Genomic DNA, 25,270 nt, shown 5'->3' with positions numbered 1-25,270 from the left:
TGACTGTGCACCAGTGCACAAAGCAAGGTCCATAAACATATGGATGACTGAGTTTGGTGTGGAAGAACTTGACTGGCCTGCACAGAATCCTGACCTTAACCCGATAAAAAAAACCTTTGGGATGAATTAGAGCAGAAACTGACCTCACAAATGTGCTTCTTGAAGAATGGTCAAAAATTCCCATAAACACATTCCAAAACCTTGTGGAAACCCTTCCTTTAAGAGCTGAAGCTGTTATAGCTGCAAAGGGTGGACTGACATCATATTAAACCCTATGAATTAAGAATGGGATGTCACTCAAGGTCATATGCATGTGAAGGCAGACGAGCGAATACTTTTGGCAATATAGTGTATATTTTCCCCAAAATGTTTTTTTTATGTTAATAAGTCTAGGAACAAATGCTTTCCTTGGAACTCCTAAGTAAATATTGATTGAGTGTCAGAAAAACATTATTAAAACAGACCTAACCTATTAGAGTTTATTTAAAATGACCAGATTTCTGAAATGAAAACTGGGGGCATTTACAGCTCAGTTGTCAATATATCATTAAAATACCCAGTGCTTTTATGAATGAAATAAAAAGGAATGGCTGTTTAGCCTTAATGAGCATGGTGCAGAGAGACAAGGACACGGCTGCTGGAGGAGCTGCCGACTGAGACTGAAGTTAACGTTACTCTGAGCATGCATAGGACATTGCACAGGAGAATGAGTTGCTTTCTAAATTATAGTCCTATAAAATATTTACACTTCTTGCGTTCCCCCTCGGGAGATTTGTCGCTTGTCGGCTATTAGAAATAAAGTCACTATAGGAACAGGCCACAAAACGGGGACGTCTGGTCACCCTAGTTTAATTACTAGACTATATTGTAAAACATCGTTATAATTACAGCGTATGTCTGTAACACTACTAGTTTATGAGCTAGCTAGCTAAGCCTGCCAGGTTACCTGCTACATCAGCGTCGAAGTGAAAGCTTCCAAAACCTCCAAACAAGAGAAGGATGTTCTCCTCCCAAGTGTCTAATTACTGAAATTTTTACAGTTAACAACATATTTTGAACGTTTAACTAGTTGTTTTTCGTCTATTTCTGCGCTGTCTTCAGGCGCCGGGAGGATTAACGCTAAACTGAAACCGGTCAACGGCTAAAGCTTAACGGTTAAAATTCAAAATTTTGAAATGTGCTCGCGCTGTCTTTGGACCTTAACATGGAGTTTAATGGATATCACTGGTTAACTTACACGGTAAGTAATGTGACAGCCTATAAATACTTTCTTAGGAAACAGTAACTATTATTTCTCTGAGAATTTGAATTAAGACATTGTAATGTGTTGAGATCCTTCGTACATTTAAAGGTGAAAGGCTTTCGTTAGTCGGGCCCCACTTTTTCAGTTCTTCGCTGAATCAGAGCAGGCTGGGAGGAGATGGGTGTTCGACTACAGTCCAACAGATACCCGAACTCATCGAGCAACAGCTCCAAAGGTAAACACTCTTATCTAAAGTCGACAAATTAGCTTGTACCTTTTTTTACCTTGTCAGTTCATGCCATTGGTCATATTAAGCGAGGTTCAACTTATAGTTTTAAAGGCAAAATTACTGTTTTTTCTTTAATCTTCGAAATGTAATAGCGTTTGTCCTTCTCGAAACGTCTTCTGATGCTGTTGCCAGAGAATTTCCAAGTCAAGAAACCGCCACTCAATAATGTTTTCCAGGTACAGACGCTAGAGGGCGCTCCGAGAAAGTGAAAATGAATGGGTTCATATGGAGTCTTTGTGAAAACTTCGAATTTATATATAGTTAATCATTTTTATATATTTATACAATGCTCTTGTATTCCCAACACAGAGTAGCATAAATATTTCAGCACCATTTTATATGGGTAATCAGGTGATCAGTTGGCTGACCAACCGGCACTCAATAGCCGTAATTCTGGCCAGCATCCTACTGCCAAAAAAACTATTTGCTGTACAAAAATATAAATACTATTATGTTTTCACTAATATTTTAATGTCATTTATTATTCTACTTTCCAAAGTTAAAGGTATTAGCATATCATGTTTCACAGAAATACATGACAGTGCACAAGAAAATAGCATTATGATTTCCTGATTCATGGTGAAAAACATATATAATATAGGCATTTTGCAATTAGCTTGGTGTGAACACTGCAAGACTCATACATGTGCTAGCAGAATTTAGCATTGTGGTAGCAGTGCTGTCTGAATAAACAAAAGCTAAGGACAATGTCAGCTTTAAATGCTGATATAATGAAATGTGTGGTTAGCAGCAGCTTGTAACTGTTGTCATTCAGAAAATCACTCTTCTTAGGCATATTATCATTCAGCGGTTCCTACACTCTTTCAGATAAGCTTATCAGTAAAGTAGGTCTGACAGATAATGTAAGACACTTCATCAAGAGAGAAACTGATCAAAAAGATCATGACTCAATGCTTATGATATATGCTAAGGTATAGATTGATTAGAGGATGTGCCAGTAATAAGTAACAAGTAAACAGTAAATGTAATTTAGTGCATGCGGTGCAGCAGATTGAGACTGCAGCAGAGATGTGGTTTAAATACTCTTATACCATAGTTGGAGAATGACAAATGAGATGAGTAAGTTTGCGCAGGGAGCAGCAGCATCCCTGTTGAGCCGCATTGTGCCATATTTCACAACTTTCTCTCTCTTTCTCTCTCTCTCTCTCTCTCTCTCTCTCTCTCTGTGTCTCTCTCTCTCATACACTCTCTCTTTCTCTCTCTCTCTCACTGTGTCTCTCTCTGTCTCTCATACTCTCTCTCTTTTTCTCTCTGTGTCACTCTCTCTCTGTCTTTCTCTCTCTGTGTCTCTCTCTGTCTCTCTCTCTCTCTCTCTCTCTCTCTCTCTTTCTCTCTCTCTGTTAAGAGCAGTCAAGGACAGGCGGGTCAGGAGGCTCTGCAGCTCCCCTCTGGCTCCTGCAGTCCTTCGTGAAACACAGAATTCAGCAGTTTAGTGCGCCTGTGAATGAGAGAAACAGCGGGAACAAGAGAGAGAGGGAGTATCAGTTAAAGAGTTGCCGGTCACAGACTCTGCCGCACTCATTCAACATCAGCATTGCTGTTGTATTGAAGAATAGGGCTATTACCCAGATAATCACACCAAGCCTAGCAGTCAGCCCACACAGAATATCACAAGGACTATTTGCTATAAACTGATATATACACAGCAGTATGATTAAGCTATTTGCTTCACATCTAAATTAAATAATTGTTTAAAAGTTTGATGATTTTTGAGCTGTTAATAATGTAACAAGAGACTAATCAAATATGATGCTTTTTAATAGTGATTCACTAGAACAGTTATGTTGCCTCTTCAGTGTCTGTAAATGTAATGAAATGTAATGCCACAGAGAATTTGTGCAGTGTTTGGAACATTAATTGTAAGACAGTTCAACTGATCTTTATAAAATTGAAATTAAAATGGGCAGAACCTGTTTTTTTAAACAATTACCAGACAATCGGATAGTTTCCCAGATGTTTATTAAGCTGCAGTGCCAAAGGTGAGTCACCTTTGGAAATCCTTTTTAGTCTAGGTGTAGGCTTAATCTAGGTCTGGGAAACTAGCCCTGTGTGTCCAAAAGTAGCCAAACAGCCCTCCTAATTAGTGAATCCAGCTACTTTAAGGTACAGTCATAGCAGACACAGACATTCAGTTGCATGGTTTGTATAATTTCCATAGAAAAGCATTGCCAGTAGAATGGAATGCTCCAGAGTAGCCTCACATGAGCCTAAGGTCACAGTACCTAGTGTTAGACGTCAGCTATAGAGCATTGGGTTGTGGAGCAGGGGAACTGCATTCTTTGGAGCATAATCCAGTACTTGGAAAGAGTTGAAGTGGTGTTTGTAATGCAGAACTATCATCCATCATGAGTACCTGACCTCACTATTGCTTTTATTGCTCTCATTGATGGATGCAATCAGATCTTTACAGCAATTTTCCAACATCTAGTGTAAAGACTTCCCAGAAGAGTAGAGGCTGTTATTGCTGCAGTGGGTTGACAAACATCATATTTATACTCTTGATTTCAGAAGAATGGATGAGCAGGTCTACAAACTTTTGGACATAGTTCCAGTTTCCCAGACACAGATGAGGCCTTAGCCTAGACTAACAAAAAAAAAAACCCAATGGTGCCCACTGGCACTGCAATTTAGTCAAAGACTAGGCTTAATCCATGTCTGGGAACCCAGCCTATAGTGTATGAATAACAGAAATTAGGGAAACAGAAACTATTTGCATCACATGAAAATCAAACAATTGTTAATAGGTTTGATTAATTTTTGTAAAAATTAAAGACTAATGGAATATGGAGCATTGAAACTGAGATTTGTTGGAACCGCTTTGAAGCCTCCTCATTGTAAAACGTAATACTGCTGGGGATTTGTGGAGCTCTGTATTTGGAAAATGAATTGTGAGGCATTTCAGTTTATCTTTATGAAAATGTAATTAAACATGCTGATGATCATCTGGCTCACCCTGTAGTCATACCAGGTTGTTGTTTTTTTGTGATTACTAATCTCAGCTTTAGAAATATATCTGACTGAAGGTGTTTTTTTTTTTTATCTGAAAGGCCAGAATCCTGTTTTTACAGTATGGACAGTAAGCATCTGATGCTGCATTGACAGATTTTGCTGCAGCATGCTGTGGGTGGCCCAGGTGTGTGGTGCGGCATAAATGTGTGTGTATATGCAGAAAAATATACTGCGTACTCCATTAAAAATTCTGTCCTGCCTGTGCGCTTCATAATATACTGTTTAGGTTAGCTGATGCTGTCTGTAAGCAAAGCCCATAGCTCTTAGCTCTTAGCTCTTAGCTCTCTCTCTCTCTCTCTCTCTCTCTCTCTCTCGCTTTCTCTCTCTCTGCTGACTCACTGTCACTGGCCCAGAATATGCTGCCTGCCTGCATCACACACATGCTCACCTTCTTCCTTTAGTGCCTATTCAGCATCTGCATTAGTCATTGAGGATATGCTTGATGGCCAAGATGCTAAAATCATGTCACAAACAGAACAGAATTACATGAATATGTGAGTATCACATAGTTCCAGTGTAAATGTGAAATAAAAATGAATGCACCGTGTCCTGGCTACTACTCTATATCTTGGCTACAAGTGTGTTGACATTGCAGCGATCTACAATGTCAGATAGAGAACATTGCAGAGATGGGGTCACCATATGCTCTGCTGGACAGAAATCTAGAGAATTTTTTTACACCAAGATTAGGAACCGTGGAACTGGAGGCTGCTACACATGGTAAGTGTGGTGCTGCCCCCTTGTGGAGTCAAGACTTTCTCACCTGAAATCACATCTATGTCAAGTCTTTGGGTAAAATATACACCTGGTTTGTTAATCAGTACTTCATTATATTTACTCAGGTGTGCTGGTGATGGAATCTAACGAATCCATGTGATGGCTGAGGGAATTCCATGGGAAATCTGGAACCAAACTTTGTTCTTGAATCTACTTCCCAAGATATCAACTGTCAACAACAACTGTCTTTTCAAAAAAAAAAAAATTCTTGTTATTTTTCACTGCAATTATATTTTTTGCTTATGTTTGTATATGTTGTTATTGCCTGGGTAGATGGAAGAGTTTGGAAAAGTCAAATATGTAAAATGTCAAAGTTTCAAGTCAGCTCAAAGTTTATTTATATAGCGCTTTTTACAACAGGTGTTGTCATAAAGCAGCTTTACAGAAAAATATGGGTCCTAGCCCCCATGAGCATCACCAGTGGTGACAGTGGCAAGGAAAAACTCCGTAAGAGCATGAGGAAGAAACCTTGAGAGGAACCAAGACTCAAAAGGGAAGCCCATCCTCCTCTGGTTGACACTGGATAGCAAACAGCATTAGTATAAAAATGTGCCATAACTTTTGCACAGGCCGCATTATGTTATTTTAATCTCCCAATTTGTTAAATAAACAGCAAATGTAATAATTGTGTGTTAAAATGTGCAGAAGTGCACCTTTTTACTTTATTAATTAACAAAATATGTATGTAAAAGTATGCTGCCCATACTTTTGCCTACAGCGGTCTACATACATGTATTAGATAAAACATTTCGCATTTATGTGCACTTTGAGCAACACTGTAAACAAAATGAGCCTTATTAATGTGTGATATCCTGTTCTGTCTATAGAAGATGGTTCTTCAAGGGTTCTTTAGTAAAGAAAATGCTCCTATATGGAACTATGAACCTTCAAATAACCCTTTGCATGATTAAAAGGTTCTTTACATCATGAAAAGCTTCCTCAGATTAATAGATGTGCTGTAGATGGTTCTATATGGAACCTTTTTGAAAAAGGTTCTATACAGTACCAAAAAGGGTTCTTTTATTGTTATGATTTGAGCCGGTAACAGTAGAAGAATCTTTTTTGGTGCTATATAGAACCCTTTTCAGAAAGGTTCCATATAGAACCATCTACAGCACATTCTCCAATCAGTTTAAAGAAACCTTTCATGATACAAAGAGCCCTTTAATTATGCAGAGGGTTCTTTAAGTGTTCATGGTTCTATACAGAACCATTTGATTCACCAAGGAACCCTTGAAGAACCGTCTTTTTTAAGTGTGTACATTTTGTGCTTCTTGCAGAAGAACTAAAAACCACATGTTCACGTCTGATCACAAATCAGGCTATTTGTGTCCATCGAAGTTATGAGTCCCGTGTTTACTTATGGGTAGGGTTTTTAGATGTATTACTTATGATCACGTGAAATGTATGTGTATTTCCTGCATGACGCACAAACTGTAGACACAACAGGATTTTGCATATTAATACGGCTAATTTCGTCTGCTCTGAAATTGCACGTGATCACATTATCTCATGAAATAGATTTACAAATCTATTTCAAAAATCATACACCATGTAATTTTGTGAAAAGTGTAAATGAACGAACCTGTGAGAAAATCACAAATGAAAAATAACACGCAATGCAGTAAAATGCGAAGTATCTGAAATAACACGTGATTATTTACAGGTCAAAGTCTTGTGATTTTTCTCTAAGGCTCTCTAATCGCGTTCATGCACGGTCCCTTTAAATTGTGAAATTTATTTTGGCGGGAAAACTGGCCAATCGAAGACAAGCACGAGGGTGCGCGTCACCAGGGCTATATAAACGGGCGCGCAGCGCGGCTGAGTCAGAGTACGCCTCCTAACCCTATTTATTGTTTGTTTTCTTGTCTGTTGTACTTACTGTTTTATCTCTAGCTTTCAGTAAGTTACAGGAAACTTCCCGCCGGTTCCGGTACCTTTAAAAAAGCTCGGAGAGTACTCTCTTGCGCTCACTCTTTCCGGTTCGAGCGACTCGTGCTGTGGACAGCAAGGCTGCCGCGAAGAGTTCTCCTCTGCTGCACTGCGCTTCTTACCGGAGAGGCTTCAGAACTGAGCAGAGTAAACTGAGTGGGGCTACTGTCTGCACATCCTCCTAATGGTGGTGCAGAATAGCCCCCGCTCAAACACCAGCTTAAGTAATTAAGCTGTTTTTCTGTGTTGTCTGCTTAGCTGTAGTATCTGTTGAACTGATTTGAACCTGTTAGTACACCGGCTGATGGTAATGTTTGGAGTCTCTCTCGATGAGGTTGGTTGTAGAATTGGAGGCATGGGGGATGGAGAAGTTTTGAGCATGTATGTTAAGGATGGGTGACTTACTACTTTTGTCTAGGAAGTGATTCTAAGTAATTGCTCTTGTTAATGCTTAGTTTTCACTCCTTGTTCAGGGTGTGTCTGGCAAGTTACTTATGTGATGTGTAACTGCATGAAATTCCTGTAGCATTCACTGTGTTGTACTTGTGAGGACCACAAGTCCTCAGTGATGGGGTCACTTGTTCCCTATGGTTTAGTCTCTTGCAGGAAAACTTTGTGTGTGTTCTGAGGTTAGGTTTAGGGTGTAGTATTTGGCTACAGCCATGCAAAATCCATAGAAATCTAGGCAGGTAAGTGTGTGTGTATATAAGGACCTGTGGGAGAAAAATGGCTTTTTTCATGCCTTGTAAGTCGCTTTGGATAAAAGCGTCTGCTAAATGTAATGTAATGCCTTAATCTTTTAATTTATCATTAACTCAGTTCTTTAGATGTTCTGTTTACTGATGGAAAAGTTTGAGGTTCCATTCCCAAAACTGACTTCTGGGAGGGCTTATTGATTTTGATGCTGATGACCCCCCCCCCCCCCCCCCCCCCGCGCACTGTTTCTTTTAGTAGGCTGTTCTCAGCAGCTGTAAATTAAGCTTGTGTTGTACTCTGGGTGTTTGAGCTAGACTGTGAAGGTTTATGTAACCTATAGCACTAATCATTGTCTGCATCTAAATACTGGAGTTTCTTCCATGCTCAACACTTGAATCTACTTTTTGCCTCCTCACAACCTTAATGGAAATGCATGGTGTCCTATAGCCAGGCTCAAGTAAACTTTTTTTTTTTTTTTTTTTTTTTTTTTTTTTTTTTTTAAAGAAGGCTTAAAGGGGGGGGAAAAAACTACCAAAACCCTATTTAAGTTGTGAGAACCCAAGTACAGAGTTCTTATGGAGTGGAATAGTTTTGGATGCTGTTCTTCACTTTTGGGACCCTTTTCCTGTGGTCCTGGAGGGCCTGTGTCCAGCACAGTTACTACTAACTTGGTCTGCCTGCCATCAGGTGTTTGAGGAGGACAACCACTGAGCCATCCAGGACTCTGGCCCTGTGGGAATGGAGTTAATCTCCTCTAGTGTAAAATGTGAAGGCTTGAAAGTGAGGTGTAAGCAGCAGCCAAGACAAGGCAAAAACATTCCAGGTGCTTCTAACAGCAGAACAAGCTGAAAACCAAACCCACCAAGCAATTGAGGGTAATATGAATAAGTTAAAATGGACCAAAAGAGACAGTTGAGTCCTTTCCCTTTTATTTTTTATTTTTTTTCCCCCTCAATAATGTTCAATCAGAACCTTAAGTGCATGCAAATCTGTTGCTGTATGAGTCATTCAGGTGCATGATTGGTACTGCACTGTTGTAAATAGACTCTAATGTTCAGATCTCTTGCAATTGATTCCAAATGAAAGGGAGTGAATGTTGATTGCATGGGAATGTCTCCCTGTGAACAATCACAATTTAGGGGAGTTTAGCATTCAGTCTTTGCATGTCTCAAAGTTTGCTGTGGTGTGTTCTGGATGTTGGTATTTCAGTTGCAGTTCTCTTAACTCTCCTGTGCTTAGTTTTACAGGGAGTATACCTGTACTGTTTAAGGATTCTGTGGGAAGCATCTTCAGTTTAGCACAGAGGGGCCCAAGTCTGGCCCTGGAGGAGTACAACCCTGCAGAGTTGGGCCTTATTTTTAACCAACCTGATCTCTCCAGGGTGGGTGAATCAGTTTCTAGAGTGGTTTTATTTGTTGTGGGAAATGATGCTTTGAAATAAGTGAATGTGTATTAGTAATTCTGAGGCTCACAATAAAGCTACTTTAAGCTCATTTTGTATGTCAAGCTGTCTGTTTCCTGTGTTGCTTGGTTTACTATGTTTTTGATGTTACTGGCTGTTGAATTGTCCCATGTTTGCTTAATCTTTGTTCTTGTGGAGCTGGATTTATTTTATAGAATGACCACTTGCTCCTGTCTAACCTAGTTCATGTAAGAACTAGTCATGAGGGGTAGTGAAACTGTTTCAATACATCTTACTTGCCTTACTATTAACATTCCACAGACTAGGTCACTCTCAGAAATCTGCTTCAAGAGGATGTCCGTTAAGAGAACATTGGAATAGATAAGGTAGTGTTTTATTATTTTTTTTTCCAGGTTGTATTTAAATAAATGACAATCCTTAAACACTTGAATGCATGAACATGACGTCACACTGGCTGAGTGGGTACTGGCAGCATAGTAATGCAGATGACATTTTACAGCCTAACCTATTTTAATACATGCTTAATCACTTTTGATGTCATGTAGCCATTTGTTAGTGCTTCTAATCCTCAGGCCTTCATTATTTTTAATAAAGCAAATTTGAGCCTGTCTTTATTCTCAAACTTATTAAAATAAGCCAGGCCTGGTAAATGTGTATGGCATATACATGCACACCTTTTAAAAAGGCATCCTTTTAGTTTGTTTTTCTTGCATGGTTAATTGTTCCTCTCTGTGGTGGATGCGCTGTTGTATATGGTTCTTTAAAGACCAGGAGGTTCCACAATTCTTACAAATCAAAGGGCCTTTTTTAAAATGTACATATATAATAAACACTAAGATATTGATGTGTATTCTATAGAATTGTAGGCCTGTATGTAATGTGGTATAAGGCAGTGGATTGTTCCAGTTCAGCCTGATTGCCGTGTGTCAGTATAGGCTATGCAGTTTAGGGAAGAGTAAACGGCTGGACGTGGATGAGGTGCGACGATCACAGCTAAACCTGCTCCGTTTAACGCAGGAGGACTGATTGACGTCCGAACCGTCTGCGGGTCGGTTTTATTTTCCACATATGATGGTTTATTTGAAAGAGCAGTAGCAGGTAAATGGTGTCTTTATTGCGGGAGAATGTGCGCAGGCTGCTGTGATTCAGAGCCTCTCTGAGGAGGAGTTTTCTCCATGGCGGGCTGCTGCTGCTGATGCGGCCTTAGGAGAAGCCACGATGGCGACGGGGAAGTGGCTGTTGTATGCCGGTCTGTCTCTCTCTCTAGTTGCCTTGTGTTTCCTCACCGTCGCTATTTCTTCCGACCACTGGTACGAAACGGACGCCAGGAGGTACAAGGAGCGCTGCAGAACTTTCTCGAACCGCCGCAGCGACCCAGGCTTCATCTACATCCCGAACCACAGCCTCCCTCTGCGGGCAGCCCGCGCGGAGCACCGCGGGGAAGAGCGAGCGGAGCCCCGGCGCTGGGCGCCTCGCAACCGCCGGCATCTGTTCGCCATGAGCGCCGCGGACGAGTGTAGCAGGCGCTACAATTCCACCAACATGGGGCTGTGGAACAAATGCTACAGGCTCGGCTTCGACCAAGACATCGAGGAGCTCATTCAGCAAGGTGGGCATTAACGCAGCATCATCACATAGGGGTTGTGCAGTATGGCTTCTTATAAACGCTGTTGTTATTGTCCAGAGTTGGATATGAAATCGTCCATTAGTGGAGTAATTTGCTCATGATTACAGCGCTGACACCGATGGCTAGCAATCAGGGCTATATAATCAGTTTTATATGAGGATGCTTGCCCTTAGAAATTCATTATACAGTCAGATGTGAGAGCACCAGCCTCGACGATGCTTTCCACATCTTCATAGCTAATGAATCTCTGAAGTCATCTTTGAATATTAGTAGGTACATCTAAAAGTGTTGGATGTAGGCCTAGATGTGTTGACAATGAAGTTACCAGTTGGGCATCTTGGTTTTACACACAACATGAGTAATTGGCTTCTCCATGAATGGCAGATAGAGATTTAGACCATATGATCAGAGGCAGCATCAAGTCAGAAGCCATCTGTGTACTTTACTCATGCTGATCATGAATAAGACTGGCTCTTTTCCTTTGTCTCAGCTCTGTCAGATATAATACATCTCCAGTTGGTTGTCTGTGTGCCTTCTGCCACTATGTGATATAGATAGGGTGGGCGATATGGCAAAGAAATAATATCATGATACACAATATGCATCATGATGTTCTGTTTTTGGAACACAGAGAAGGATTTTTACTGTGCTTCACATACTGTTCAGCCCTAAATCCAATTAAACATGCATAACAAGACTATTTGTAAGGAAACATTCAGTTTTCATTGTACTGACAATATTCACAATATGCCCAGATAAGAATATTGTGACAATGTGACCGATTTATCACAATAATGATAAATACTGCCATTGGGCCCACTTCTAGATATAAATCACCTTTCTTTACCTCTTGTAGGGATAATTGAGCGGTGCTCCTACATTAAGTATTACTACTCAGCATCAACCTCAGTACGAAAGGACTTCTCCTACAATATTACAAGGACCATTCAGCAGGATGACTGGCATGCCTTGCGTAAGTGAGAGACCCTCTTTATTGAGAGATATACTCTATAATGGGCCTTCTTTCACACTAGTCATTTTTATATGGTTGACAGGTTTTCTATTACCAGGTAAACAAGAATCAGTAATCTGAAAGGGATTGCTTATGGGTGCACACCGCTGCTGGTCAAAGGCTTTGATGCTGCATCCATGTACTTGCTAAATGCTTGCTTGTGTTAACAATAAGCCTTATTGCTCAGATCTGCGTCGGATGACGGCTGGCTTTATGGGCATGGCTTTGTCCATAATCCTTTTTGGCTGGACAATAGGGCTTCTGGGCTGCTGCTGGGAACAGGGCCTGATGCATTATGTGGCTGGCCTGCTCTTCCTCATGGGAGGTAAGATTGGAAACATTCTTCTGGGTTTTTTCTTAATTTCCTGATTTCATGCTAATCTATCCTGATGTTGCATTGAATGTTTTGTCTCATCATAGGTACCTTCTGCATCATTGCCTTGTGTACTTGCGTGGCTGGCATCAACTTTGAACTGTCTCGCTACCCACGCTCCCTGTTCACTCTACCAGACGACATGGGCCATGGTTACGGCTGGTCCATGTTCAGTGCCTGGTGTGGACTGGGTCTAACCCTCATTGCTGGCTTCTTCTGCACGTTGGCACCTTCTATCCAGCCTCCACCACCGCCTCGCACTACATACCCCAAATCTCGTATGGAGAATGGTACAGTCTGCTGAATGGCAGCAGAAAGAGGACATAGATGAGCACACATGAACTGCAGGTGCACTGCTGAACTTACTGAAGGAAGTAAGCACTACAGTTGATGAACGCACCACGTGCTTGTTTGACGACCCACGGCTAGCGTAAACGTTGACCTGATTTCAGGCCACCCATGGCCGTACGCGAACCTCTGCAGTGAAAGCACATTTGTACAGACATTGTATATAATCAGTTATCCTGACGTGGTGTCAGCACATCCTTGATGGAGCTGTTCTTTTTTTTGTTGCACTGTGCAGTATCCCCTTTATTTGTTTGAGAAAAAGACTACAAAATGTGTCCTTTGACTTTCACAAGACTTCTGCAATCACCAACACATCAAGGTTACATATATATTTACCAAAAATGATAACTGTCAATAACATTACTTGCTGTTGTTTTGAGAGTGTCCATTACATCATTAGACAATAAATCTTCTGTTTAAGAAGTACTGTATTTATCTGTTCATTTGGTTGGGGGGAAAAAAAGCAAAGATTGAAACACAGGCACTGAGTACTCAATTTTATTTAGGATTTTGTTGTTCCAGACCTGCAGAAAAGGAGTCAAATATTTATTTTTTTTAGCTCTTCAATTTTTATTAAATGTGTTATCTCAGCAGCATGTTAAAACCAAAAGGTTGGACTATATTGATTTTTTTTTCCTGAAAGAATGAATGTGTGATAAATACTGTTTAGTATGGGCCACACAGTAGAGAGAAAGAAAAAGGAGAAATGATTTGAAGGCTGTGAAATGACCAGAAGTTACTGTGTTACTGTCACAGTCCTTACCAATAGTAACAATTAGCAATATTTCATCTCATTTACTGTGCCATTTTTTTCCATCCTTCCTTGGCTACCCAAACCTGTATCACCGATACTTAAGACTGGTGGCTTTGATGAATGTGCTGTGCAGTCTTAATCGTCTCACTAGGAATGGAGTGACCAAGTACCACATGGTGGCATCTCAAACCCTCCACCGATTGCTTACTAGTGAGTAAAATGTGAGTCAGGACCCAAAGCCCCCAGCCGTCAGTGGGGCAGCGCTCCATCCTCTGATACAGAGGTACAGCAGTGACTGCCCCCTGCTGGGTGGGGGCCTTTGGCACCCCCCAGGAGACCGGGGGCCTCTACATATGCACCATTAGGTCATCAAGTCTTATGTGCAGATTTGCACCATAGACTTGCGAGGCAAGACACTTGTACACTGCCCTGCCTCCTCTGAAATGAACCACTGGATTTCACAGAATGGTTCTCATTAAGTAGACCATCACATTCACAGTATTAGAATGGGAACCAAGGGTGGACAGATGTATGGTGACTGATACACTTCAACACTACTCTCATTCCTTTTAACCATTATTAGCTGTGTTCACACCCATTTTGTGTGTTCACCCTTTCTCAAATGCTTACGCATGAATTATGGTCATTTTTTCCAGAACCATAAATGCTTGATGCCTTTTTATTTGTAGCCAGCATAAATATCACCCTCACTATTCCTGCTCTGTGTGCCCTTCCACGCACTATGCGACGAATAAAGTGAGTCTCAAAGAAACAGACAAATGAATGCTGTAAGAAGGGGTGGCTGTTGGGGAACAGGGGAAAGAGAGGGGGCAGATGAATAAGAGCTTATGTTATGTTATTAATGATCAGGATATTCTGCAGCCTCACGCATCGTTACAGTTAAGTTAAGAGGGATGGAGGGATGGGGAGTTTGTCCCTAGTGGCGGTCCATGCCGGCGCTCTGTAGGATGTCTGTAGCGGTCTGCGCTGGAGGTCTGAAGGCTGTCTGGAAGCCTGGTGGTGGAGAGTGGAACTGGCTTGGGGCAAGTGTGGGAGTGGGGAGGTAGGGTGCCCAGCCGGCTCTGTGCAGCGAAAGGTGGGCCGCCGCATCCAGCAAACCTGTGTGCTGGGGCTGGGGCGCAGCAACCGAGCCGCCCGGCCCATCCATCTCTGTCAGCGTCTGCAAGGACTTGAGCCAGTGTGGTGGGTTGTCATCTTGGAGACAGTCCAAACTGCTACCTGTGGAGGCAGGGATACCTTGAATGATGAAACAGAATAAGAGAGAAAAGAAGAAATCGAGGGAAGAAGTTAATTTTTTTTTCACCATTTAAGTGTAATTTTATTATTCACAAGATTTTTGACCGCTTTGATTTTAAATGGCCCGTATAATGGAAAACTGCATTTGAATGAATCAGTCACTTTTCTTTTTTTAGTAAAAGTCTGATGATGATGATATAGTATGTAAACACTGTTTAAGTACCAAAATATACTACTCCCAAGTTGATACAGTCCATATTTAGGGGGGAAAAAAGCCTATTTTGAATTCACTGGTTTTGTGATGTCAGGCAAACATGGCATTTGCATATGTCCACCTATTCAGACTACTTTGAGTGTTTCATCCAAGACTGCTTTTTAAATGAGGCACAATACAAACAAGGTATGTAGTTATGAGAGTGTGTAATAAAATCTGGCCCCACAGACAGGTCCTACAGACCCTAAGATAAAAAGAGACTGCCTCTGTAAGAGAATATTTCTATAAAAATATATCTGATTTTATTAGTCATTGTGTATAGAAAAGTTGAGTGCAACAGAATTCCAAACTCAGTAAGCAATGAATTTCAGACCATGTATACAATACACTGTAGTCTACTACTGACAGTGTGGTAAATTCAACACTACCATTCATTGACACAAAGATTCTGGAAAACCAGAGAGGCATACCGGTAATGATGGCAGGGTCCATCCAGCTGGCCGTGCCATCCCAACTGAGGCTGTGCGAGACCCCTGCTGACCCAGTTGGCGCCCCAATGTGGTTCACGCTGGAAGTGGACGATGAGGAGGACGAAGAGGAGGTAGAGTTTGGGAGGCCTCCAAAGTTGATATTGATATTCGGTAAGAGTGCTCTCAGGCCATCCTGCCATTCTTTCACATTTATGCTTTCCACTGAGCTGCTGTTTTCTGAGGAGGAAAAGAGAAAAAAGAAAAACAACTTAATGATGAAACAACAAACAAAGAACTGGGAACATGTCAACAAGGTCTTTTTGGATCAGTGGGTTACAACTGTACAGCTGTGCCTAGCCCAGGTGCATCTATTTATCATCTGAAGGCACAGAGGTGCCCCTTCACACGGGCTGAGGTGCTAAAAGTACAGGCTGCAAGCTCACCTGATATAGGTATCCCCCCTAGGCCTGTGTTATGGTGCTGAGGAGGGCCGTTGACGTCTAGGAAGTGACTATGTGCAGCAGCTGCGTTGGTCGCATGGTTCAAGTGTGTAAAGTTATTGCGGGTGGGGATGCCCAGCCAAGGATGGCGTGAGGCTGTGTGTGGGGGCAAGCTGAAGGAATTGTAGAGGCCTCGATGTTGCAGCTGGGGGAAACGCTGTTGACCGTTGGGGAGGCTGGGCTGGTGAGGCGGGAGAGTGGGGGACCGAGGTGAAGCCTCCTGAACCGACAGCTCCTTCTCAATGAGGTCAGCCAGGGCTTTCCTCGTCACGTCGAAGGGATCAAAGCCCAGGTCGTCATCCTGCTGCTGCTTGGCCGAAGAGCCGAACCCGAAGGCTGCCTGCCAGTCAGTGGATGAGGAGACAGGGATGGTGTCTGGAAGAGAAAAGTATGCTGTTAATGATGAGAATGGAGCAGAGACTCACTTTGTTCCCTTAGTCTTGTTGAAGGCAGACTTACTTGTAATACTGAGGACTATAAATTGCAGATTCACCGAAAGAAAAAAAGAAAAAAGAAAAAGAAAAAACACCTCTTTACCACTTTCCGCTTGAGTTTATGCCTCTGGAGCTATGAGGTTAATGCAGCTAACAAATAATGGAAACTGCAACCCCACCAATTAGCACTGTATGAACTAAATGCCTAATTTACCTCCCACTTACCTCAAATAAAACTGGAGGGGAAAAAGAACCGTACAAAGAAAAAAGCCCCCTCTCTTTTAACGGCCAATAATTAATCCAAATTAAATTTTACATAAAGTCTTATGCCTGAATAAATGGATCAATGAAGTCTGCTTTTCCAGATGAGCTAAGGCTAAATCTAACAGCTGTGACATTACATGGTAAAGAGAACTCAAATTCTGCACAAGATTTTTCTCCTTAGTTGATTATATGCAGCTTGATGGAATATCATTGATAGTCATGAATGCAAGCACATTTGCTTCACTCTACTAACCCCTTTCACTGGAAATGTAATAACCTGCTACAAAATGCAACAGACATGGCAAGCATTCAGCCTTCCAGATGGGTGCTACTGCTATTTTTTGCTATGCAATAGATCTGTCCATTTTAAACATAACAGTAAATCATACAGAGGGAAACCCACAAAGCAAGTCTATTTGAGATTACTCAACAATGCAACTCAAGACAAGTGTGTGATGAATTAAGGATGCAGATGCTGATTCTATTACATGTTAGCTAAATTAACCTCACAGCTAGAATGCAAATCTAAAGCAATCTTAACACACTAAACAGATCTTCATTGGAAAAAATGTGTGCATTTGATTTCTGAGTGGACGTACCTGAGGCAAAGAGGCTCTGTGGTTCAGGGGTCATAGGCCAATCAGAGCCCCCCTGCGGAGAGCTTGGGAAGGACGGCAGACTGTTGGGGATGGGGTTGGGGTGTCTGAAGTTACTGTTGTCTGAAAAGAGGGACTGAGACTCGGCGGCTGCCCCTTCAAAAGGGGAGCGAGCTGTCAAGTCAGCGACACTGATGGGCACCACAAGGCTTGGTTTAGAGAGCCCTGGAGGAGGGGAGGGTGAGTCACTGCTTGGGACCTGAGAAACCAGAAATACACAGATAGATTAAAACACTACATAAGAAACTTCCCCAACCTCAAAGAAATTGTTTTAACTTTCTTGTATGTGTGGCTCTTACCTGTGGTATATTCTCTCCATTCCCTATACTTACAGCTTCTGTTGGTTTATCAACGGGACTAAAACAAACACCAAAGAAGCTGAATGAGATAATGATAATCTTAAACTTTCTCTTATGAACAAGGACTGCCAAGCCATAGAAAAATCTGTCACATTGTTTGTGTTATATCTGCAATGATTAGACAAAGTTTACAAATAACATGATTGTTTTTGTGGAACTTAATACAATGTCTTATAGTGTTCATATAAAACACAATCATTCCGACTGACTACTGTTTCATTGCACCATAAGAGAAGAAATCATTTGTAGAACCGTGTATGATGGCAGCAGCAAAGTTACAGGAACTAAAACATGAATAATGGATAGTTAATTGATAGAAATACACACTAGTAGTAGTCCTAGTCTGTATTTGTTGTGTGAGGTTGTGTACCTGGTGGGCTCTAAGGCTGAGGGGAAGGGCGAGAGGCCTGTGCTCTGATCTGCTCCTAGCTCAGGGTCTGGTTCATCTGGGGTCAGGTGATCTGAGTCTGTCAGACAGTCTAAAAGTGGTGGAGACTTGCGATGTTCTGCAGGTAAACCATTAACTAGTTTACCATAGCCCTGTAACAAGGGCCAGCCCTCTTTATTGCTACTGTTTGGTCTGTGGATGCAAGAAACAACAGTACGGACAATAAGTCGGTGGTGAATGAGACAGTTTCACAGATGAAGTCAATTGCTAATTAAAAATAAAGAAAATATCCCAATCAGTTCTTGAGTCTGCAACACTAAGGACAGGAGACACAGGGACATACCAAAAATAAAATAAAAAAAGCACCTTTGTGTAGCATTTGTTTTGTTTTTCATCTTCTCCCCTCCACATGTCGAAGATTGGAGAAAGTTGGGATTCATTTTGTAAAGATCTTGGAGTAGTTTCTGCTCATATTCCTGGTGCTTCCCAGCCTACAAAAACAACATTAACACAAAATGGTATGTTAACTGTATATCAGAACAAATGCATTCCTCATAATATTCCAAGACTACAAACTCTTGTTTGCAATCCCAAAAGCAATGAAAAAAAAAAAAAAGATATAAAGAAGATATCTGCATTCACCTGCATTTCCTCTTTAGTAAAACTAGCTGCCTCATCTCCCAGTTCATGTAGATACATACAGTCAGGCTTGGGGCACTGCATACTTTTCAGAAAATAGCTGCAGTACTTTGTTGTACCTAAAGAAGCCTTTGATACAAAACATGCAAACAAAATTTCACTTCTATATGCAACACTTCAAAACACAAACAATTTTACAGACTGTCTTTAATACTAGGGCTGCATACTAATGTGCTTCCAATTAGTGAAAGGATATGAGACAGAATACACCCATAGAATATGAATAACCCATGAAGATATGGCAGAATATTTATGATACTGGACCCACCTTAAGTGTTCTACCATCGACTACCACATTGTTAACACACTGTATTGCTCTTAGGGCATCCTCTGAGCGGACATAAGTAACATAGGCACTGGCACTAGGACCCTGTAGAGCAAAAAATAACAGTTTATTTAAGCTGTGGACTTGTATGCCTTCTCTGATACAGAAGTGTATGAGCACCTTTTTTAGTCAGTGCAAGTTCTCTCACCTGTGAGCCTGCATATGACGTGCTATTGTTGATGACCACTTTATGTATTTTGCCAAACTTTCCGAAATACTCTGGCCTCTTAAGGACCTGCAAAATTGGCATAAGAGGAAATTAGGCCTTAATTACATTATATATAGCATATAAAACAATAAGACAAATTAAGATTCAACATCATCACAAATCATTTCAGCTAATCTCATTTATGAAACTCAACATGCTCTAAAGATGATCTGAAAACAACATTAATCTCTTAATCCAGGGGTTCTCAAACCAGCCCTCAGGGATCCTCAGAGGGTCCATATTTTTGCAAGAAAATATCATGACATTGTACACCCCTAAACATGTTAGCATATCAAATTCAATGTACAGTTAAAGTTAAAAAAATGAATAAATAAATCAACAACAACAACAACAACAACAACAACAACAACATCTCTTACATCAACAAAACAAGTCCTGGACTACACAGCACTCTGAATGGAGATTCTGCATTGGAAGCAAAACATAGTCCAGGATGAGGCTCAATCTCTGTCCAGGTAACCAACTCTACGAGCTGGTTTCCCCAACATGAATTAAGCATAGTCTTGGACTGAACTGGAGGGCTAATGGTTAAACACTATTGCAACTTCTTTATAGTCTAGGATTAACCTGTGTCTGGGAAACAGGCCCCACATATTTTTGGGCTAACCTCATCCTTGACTAACCATGTCTCTCTTGACTTTACCCATTTCCCTGTAAATTTTGTTTTAAATGTTCAATTTAGTAGATTTATTTCTCTCACTTCAGCAGCACCAGGGTATGGAAAGTAAAGGCTGCACATGCTAAATGTATGACCATGTAGGTATCTGATTGGTTGCCATGTTGCTTAGTGAAGGAGGATCAGAAACCATCATCAATCCCTTCCAAAGAGAATGCAGTTACAGTTGTGTTTTCAAGGATTCTCGCAACAGACAACTTCAAATGTTAACTTAAAATGCTGCAGCAGAACCCAACTCAGTTAAGCAGCCCTCGTATCAAAAGCAGTTATGATGACTGGCCTAAATAGGTTGGGCTGAACAGAAGTACCTAATTTGAAGAATAAACATACATCAGCGAGTCTATTTTGATGTACTAAACTAGCAGTTCAGCTGAGATGCTCAACATACCTAAACATATCTAAAAATCCATCAACCACTTAATACAAGAAGCAGAACTATTTAAGAACTGAAACATAAATTGAAAACCCTACAAATCCATATAGCATACAGGTCTAACCATGTAGCAATTATCACAGTGACTGATACACTATATGAACTTTATCACAAGCATAAATGAACGTAACATACATGTGTGGCAGTTTCCATTACAGTGCTATTTGCATGTGATATCAGATTTGTGGCAGTCATGTGCACATAGATAAAAACTTTAGGCAACTGCTGCTCAACATTTAGCAAAGGCATCTCAGCAGCACACATACAGATTCAGGTTTGTTCATGATCATGTTCAATAAACAGCAAGTGAATGGAAAATGAATAATCCTTCTTCCCATCTGAACTAGCTAAACCAGTCTCTTCATGGTCCAGTTTAGTCTCTGCAGTTATAACTATGAAGCTGTATGCTGTACCAGCTGCAGGCTAGCATCTAAGTGTTACTACAACACTGGATCTGAAATGAGCACATCTGCTCAGACATCCTAACTAGGACTATTACTTGATTAATCAACTAATTCAATTTCCATTATTCAACCACCTGTACAACAAGCTCTTTTTTATGAAACAACAAAAGCTATACAACTCCCAGCTAGTTTTATGTCGATAATTAACACTACTGAATACCGGAATAATGTTAATAAGCATAGACATTATGCTAATTATTTTCGTTCTATTTCACCTGCCACATTTTTTATTGCTTCATTTTTATTTAACTATTCTTTGTACAATCATTCTAACCTGTGATGATTGTGTGCATACAATAAATAAGACTGCCCTTAATTATTGGCTATATACAAACAAAACACCAGAAATTAATTACACACATATATATTTTGAACGCCACTTGATTTGAACGCTGGGATACATGCAAATGAAAAGAAAAAAACCCTGGACATAAGATCCACTCTCCAGTAGAAAGAAAAATGGACAAGCTTGTCCAGAAGAGAGTTGCCAACATGCCAGTTTGGCAATATTTCAGTTTCCAACCAAATGAACACCGAGAACTGCTGGTTGTTAACAGTGTTACATGCTGCCTATATAGGATATCGTTATCATTGTAAGTTATTAAGCAATATTAGAGCTAGCTCAGTTAGTGATATGACAATGCAGATGATAACTGTTTGCCTCAATTTACACTCGTCCAAGTTTACTCTCAGTGCTTCCTGAAGTATACTGTAATTTATCAGAATGGCCACAAGTACTATATGTAAATGTGAAAAAGTAAATGATACATTCATCATGGTAGCCTTAGTCCAGACCCCCCCCCCAGTCCATCAGCCCTAACCCTTTCCACACTGCCTCTGTTTGCGACTGTCTTCACATCTCCAACTAGTGGTGAGTATGTCCCCAAACAGTTAGCAGTGAGAAGGAGCAGAGCCTAAAATCCTTGAGAAATGACTCAGCACTGATGCTGAAACCTGTTACTTGATGTCCACAATCACAACCCACAATTCTTTGAAACAATACTGAAAAGCGTATTGTTTACTGGACCTGACAATGTGCATTACACAGCCAAATTAATATCTATACATACAGAAATGTTACTTTCTATTTCTTGAAAACATTTTGCACTCCAAATCAAAACAATGCAGAGAACATACAACTACTTACATTCCTATACACAACATTATTAATGGTAACTGGTGGTATAATCCAAGCACATTCGTCTCGCCCTGTTACAGCAATATGAGTATGTCCTAAAATATATGTAATAAAGCAACCTCCTCTTCTTTGAGAGGAAAACTTAACATTCACTGACACAGCTGTAGTGAGAAGGGAACTGTCAAATAATGCTTCTCACCTCCGGGTCCGCGAGCCTCTGCGAGAGTCCCACCACAAACACTAGGTTCCGCTGCACCACACGAACACTAGCCAAGTGCTTACGGTTCTCCGTCACCTTCTGCTTCTTCTCATTCTGCTTCTGCTTCTTCTCGTTCTTTATCCTCTGGATCTCCTCCTGTGACAGGGGCTTGTATACAGCCGGGTCTTCCGGGTATGGCTACAGCACACACAGAGCAATCACTCAGCTACTAAATCCTACACCAATGTGTAACACTCTTTAAACAGCCTCATAAAACAAAATCAAGTCGTAGTGATATGAGTAGTGTTGTGGAAATATGAAAATTATTAACCACATCATATTGACCAAGCCTCACCTGGATGGCAAAGTAATTTGTCTGCATTTGAATCACAGCTTATTCTCTAAAGTAACTCTAGAGAGCAAAATTAATGCGATTTCAGACACATCTATTAATGGAATAAGCTAGAAGTCCCTGGGCAGCATTAGCAGTGTGCTAGACAGTAGCGCTGTACCTTTCTACAGGCTGGGCAGAGGCCATTCTCATCTGTCCGAATGCGGTGCCAGCAGAAACGGCAGATTTGGTAGCCGCAGGTGCATGGGAAGAAGTTGACGTCGTCAATCTCGAGCGGTTCCATGCACAGAGGGCACTCCATAGGGTCTTCCTTCAGCTCGGGACTACGGGACATCCTATTGCACTGGTACAGTAGAGTCTCCGACCACAGCAATTAACCAAAACTGTGAGAAGAAATCAGGCATAAATCAGGAGAGATTTAGAAAGTGTGTTAGAATATATGACGACATTTTGCCAGAATTGTTGCTGCTTTAAGAAGTGAGTAAATCTTTATGATGACCTCCAACCGATTGATAAAGACATAATTCTTAATCCTTTAATACATCATAAGTAGTAACCACCACACTTAAAGAAACCATCGTCTTAGAATAACATGCTATTATCATGGGTTGTAAGAGACTCTAGCCTAAATATCTTCTAAAAACTCATCTAATGAAGACTCTCTTGAAAATAACAGTCTAGGCCTACTTCTTGATGTTGATGACTTGGTAAGGGAATTTCTTTTAGGGAATCTACTCTGAAATGTTAATTAGGAAACACTAAGACGAATTTAAGTATTACGTTCTATCTATCTATCCATCCACCCATCCATCCATCCATCCATTAGTAAGGCTGGTGGTGGAAGAGCACCAGGGCATTGCTTACTGGTTATTACGTTTAGTGATGCTGTCACATTCTTCACTGGATTCCTATTTCCTCATATTTACTGTGGGGGGGGGGAGTCTAAAAATGATTCCACACTATACAAATTTATCCCTAACACTTATCAAAGGCCTTGGGTAAAACAGGTTTCAAGTCCCAACACTGATCTGTCTAAAATACTGATAGAAAAGGACTGATTCTGACAACTGACATACAATAACGACACATTTCACCTTCCAAATGTCAGTGTTTCTGCATGTAAACAGTGAGTTGTTTTGGGAAAGCAATGTAACCTGTGGTCCCTGCAACTTGCATTTAACGTTAAGTCACAAATACGTATGTAATGTTTTAAGTCAATCCCTGGAACTGAACATTTAACGCAAATCTCTAAAAACACTTAATAAAAAAAACATATCGGTCATCGGTCATAAAGCCCCCTAAGATTGCATGAGAAATCTTGACATTAAATCATTCACATCTGACATCCTGTATGTGATACACATCCTGCTCCTCCAACATGAAAACTACTGGAGTCAAACCACAAATAACGCCAACGCAAATGGTAGCTGGGTGCTAGGAGGAAACAGATTCGGAGAGTAGCATCTTATTTATATTTTTCCAAAATACTCAACAAGCGCTCTGACACTTCAGTCACCTCGTTGAAGGATAACAAAAGAAGCAGGAGCTGCTGCGGCTCAGCTTTACGGGCTGGCGGCAGTCGAGATGCTAAAAGCCGGTCAGCTGCTCCACCAGCCGGGACCGAGTTGGAACTGTCGAGCGGCGTCCAAACACAAAAACACAGGCGCTAAACCGGTTTTCACCCCATTTATATCCACCAACGCAGTACAACAGAGCGTGTAGCACATCGAAATAAATGTCCGACCAACAACGTGAAATTTTCCCCAAAATATTTTCTTTTATTTATCTGCCTGATGAGTATTGCAATAGCGCGGCCTACACTGGCCCAGAGCCTGGGACTCTCCTACTGACCTGCACGGCTCTAGCGACGGGTTTCGCTGCCTGTATGTTTGTCAGCCTCCCCCTCTCCTCTTCCACTCCCAGTTTACCATAACATAAGACGTGTCGTATTTAAACCATCCACATGACTATATTAAAGACATTTATTTTCGGTACACTGGCACCTAGATGGTTTTATTGCTACTCACTTTAGCTTTCCAAATGCAGGGAATTCCACTCCAGAGATATTCGCGAAAAGATTTGTTTGGGGCGGAAGTTACTGCCTCTGAGCAGCTCGGATTCCCTCCAGCCTACACTTTCAAACGCTGACCTGTTCAGCTCTGCTTTTTAACTGTTGTCTCGACGTTTTCCTTTCCAATCTCAGTGTTTCTTTAGACAGCAGCTTCTCACCACCATCTTACATTGAAATGAGGAGGAGGGAATACAGTAGCCATTCAGCATTCACTGAGTCTGCGCCATCAGGGCGGAAATGCATTGTGGGTGATGTAGTCCTGAATCTTACGGCAAGGCAAGCCAAGGCAGGTCTATTTGAAATGAACCTTCATCGTCATTACACATTGTACTTGTACATTTGAGCAACGAAATTGGTTTACAGCCCCCCCTCCCCTCATGGTGCAATAGAAATAGAAAAGTTTAAATATAAACAAATTAAATAACAGATTAGAGCTATGGTTAACTATACAGGCATAAGCATAAATTAACTAAACTCTCCTATTTACACACTAAGCTTCCCTATATACACAAGTAAAGAAATTGACATTTACAGCATCAATTATTGCACATTACATTTTGTTTTTTGCAGCATGGGTCATTGCACTTATCCCTGTAGGCAGACAGAAGCATCTGCCCACCGGTGAACTGTATAGTTTT

The 25,270-nt window shown here is 41.0% G+C and overlaps 2 protein-coding genes across 3 annotated transcripts; one reads left to right on the top strand and one right to left on the bottom strand.

The window, feature by feature from the left end:
* The first annotated feature begins 10,226 nt into the window (after positions 1 to 10,226).
* zgc:194665 (uncharacterized protein LOC569012 homolog) lies at positions 10,227 to 13,173 on the top strand. Its single transcript, XM_017690260.2, has 4 exons — positions 10,227 to 10,999; positions 11,874 to 11,990; positions 12,217 to 12,354; positions 12,450 to 13,173. The coding sequence occupies exons 1-4, from the start codon at positions 10,609 to 10,611 to the stop codon at positions 12,704 to 12,706; spliced, it is 903 nt and encodes a 300-aa protein (XP_017545749.1). The 5' UTR covers positions 10,227 to 10,608; the 3' UTR covers positions 12,707 to 13,173.
* A 59-nt stretch (positions 13,174 to 13,232) lies between these two features.
* Positions 13,233 to 24,836, bottom strand: cnot4a (CCR4-NOT transcription complex, subunit 4a). 2 transcript variants are annotated; one of them, XM_017690259.2, is made up of 13 exons: positions 24,589 to 24,836; positions 22,722 to 22,944; positions 22,210 to 22,407; positions 19,219 to 19,305; positions 19,014 to 19,115; positions 18,689 to 18,814; positions 18,413 to 18,537; positions 18,029 to 18,238; positions 17,599 to 17,656; positions 17,243 to 17,498; positions 15,889 to 16,320; positions 15,446 to 15,682; positions 13,233 to 14,743 (listed from the first exon to the last, which is right to left on the bottom strand). In XM_017690259.2, exons 2-13 carry the CDS (start codon positions 22,893 to 22,895, stop codon positions 14,442 to 14,444), a joined length of 2,307 nt encoding a protein of 768 aa, XP_017545748.1. In that variant the 5' UTR covers positions 22,896 to 22,944; positions 24,589 to 24,836; the 3' UTR covers positions 13,233 to 14,441. The 2 variants fall into 2 exon arrangements, with proteins under 2 accessions (XP_017545748.1, XP_017545747.1); XM_017690258.2 differs by having other exon boundaries at positions 13,233 to 14,761; positions 24,589 to 24,835.
* Between the last annotated feature and the right edge of the window lie 434 nt (positions 24,837 to 25,270).

Source organism: Pygocentrus nattereri, chromosome 8 (assembly GCF_015220715.1).
Source record: "Pygocentrus nattereri isolate fPygNat1 chromosome 8, fPygNat1.pri, whole genome shotgun sequence".
NCBI classification, from domain to species: Eukaryota; Metazoa; Chordata; class Actinopteri; order Characiformes; family Serrasalmidae; genus Pygocentrus; species Pygocentrus nattereri.
The sequence above is the reverse complement of the archived record's forward strand: the minus strand, read 5'-3'. Positions and strand labels throughout refer to the sequence as shown.

Excerpts from the sequence above, each read along its gene's own strand:
- zgc:194665 (XM_017690260.2), top strand. The coding sequence starts at position 10,609 with ATGGCGACGGGGAAGTGGCTGTTGTATGCCGGTCTGTCTCTCTCTCTA. Across the intron at positions 11,000-11,873 it reads CGAGGAGCTCATTCAGCAAG|GGATAATTGAGCGGTGCTCC; the intron begins GTGGGCATTAAC and ends TACCTCTTGTAG. Across the intron at positions 12,355-12,449 it reads CCTGCTCTTCCTCATGGGAG|GTACCTTCTGCATCATTGCC; the intron begins GTAAGATTGGAA and ends GTCTCATCATAG.
- cnot4a (XM_017690258.2), bottom strand. The coding sequence starts at position 22,895 with ATGTCCCGTAGTCCCGAGCTGAAGGAAGACCCTATGGAGTGCCCTCTG. Across the intron at positions 19,116-19,218 it reads CGTCATATGCAGGCTCACAG|GGTCCTAGTGCCAGTGCCTA; the intron begins GTGAGAGAACTT and ends TTTGCTCTACAG. Across the intron at positions 18,815-19,013 it reads TCGATGGTAGAACACTTAAG|GCTTCTTTAGGTACAACAAA; the intron begins GTGGGTCCAGTA and ends TTTGTATCAAAG.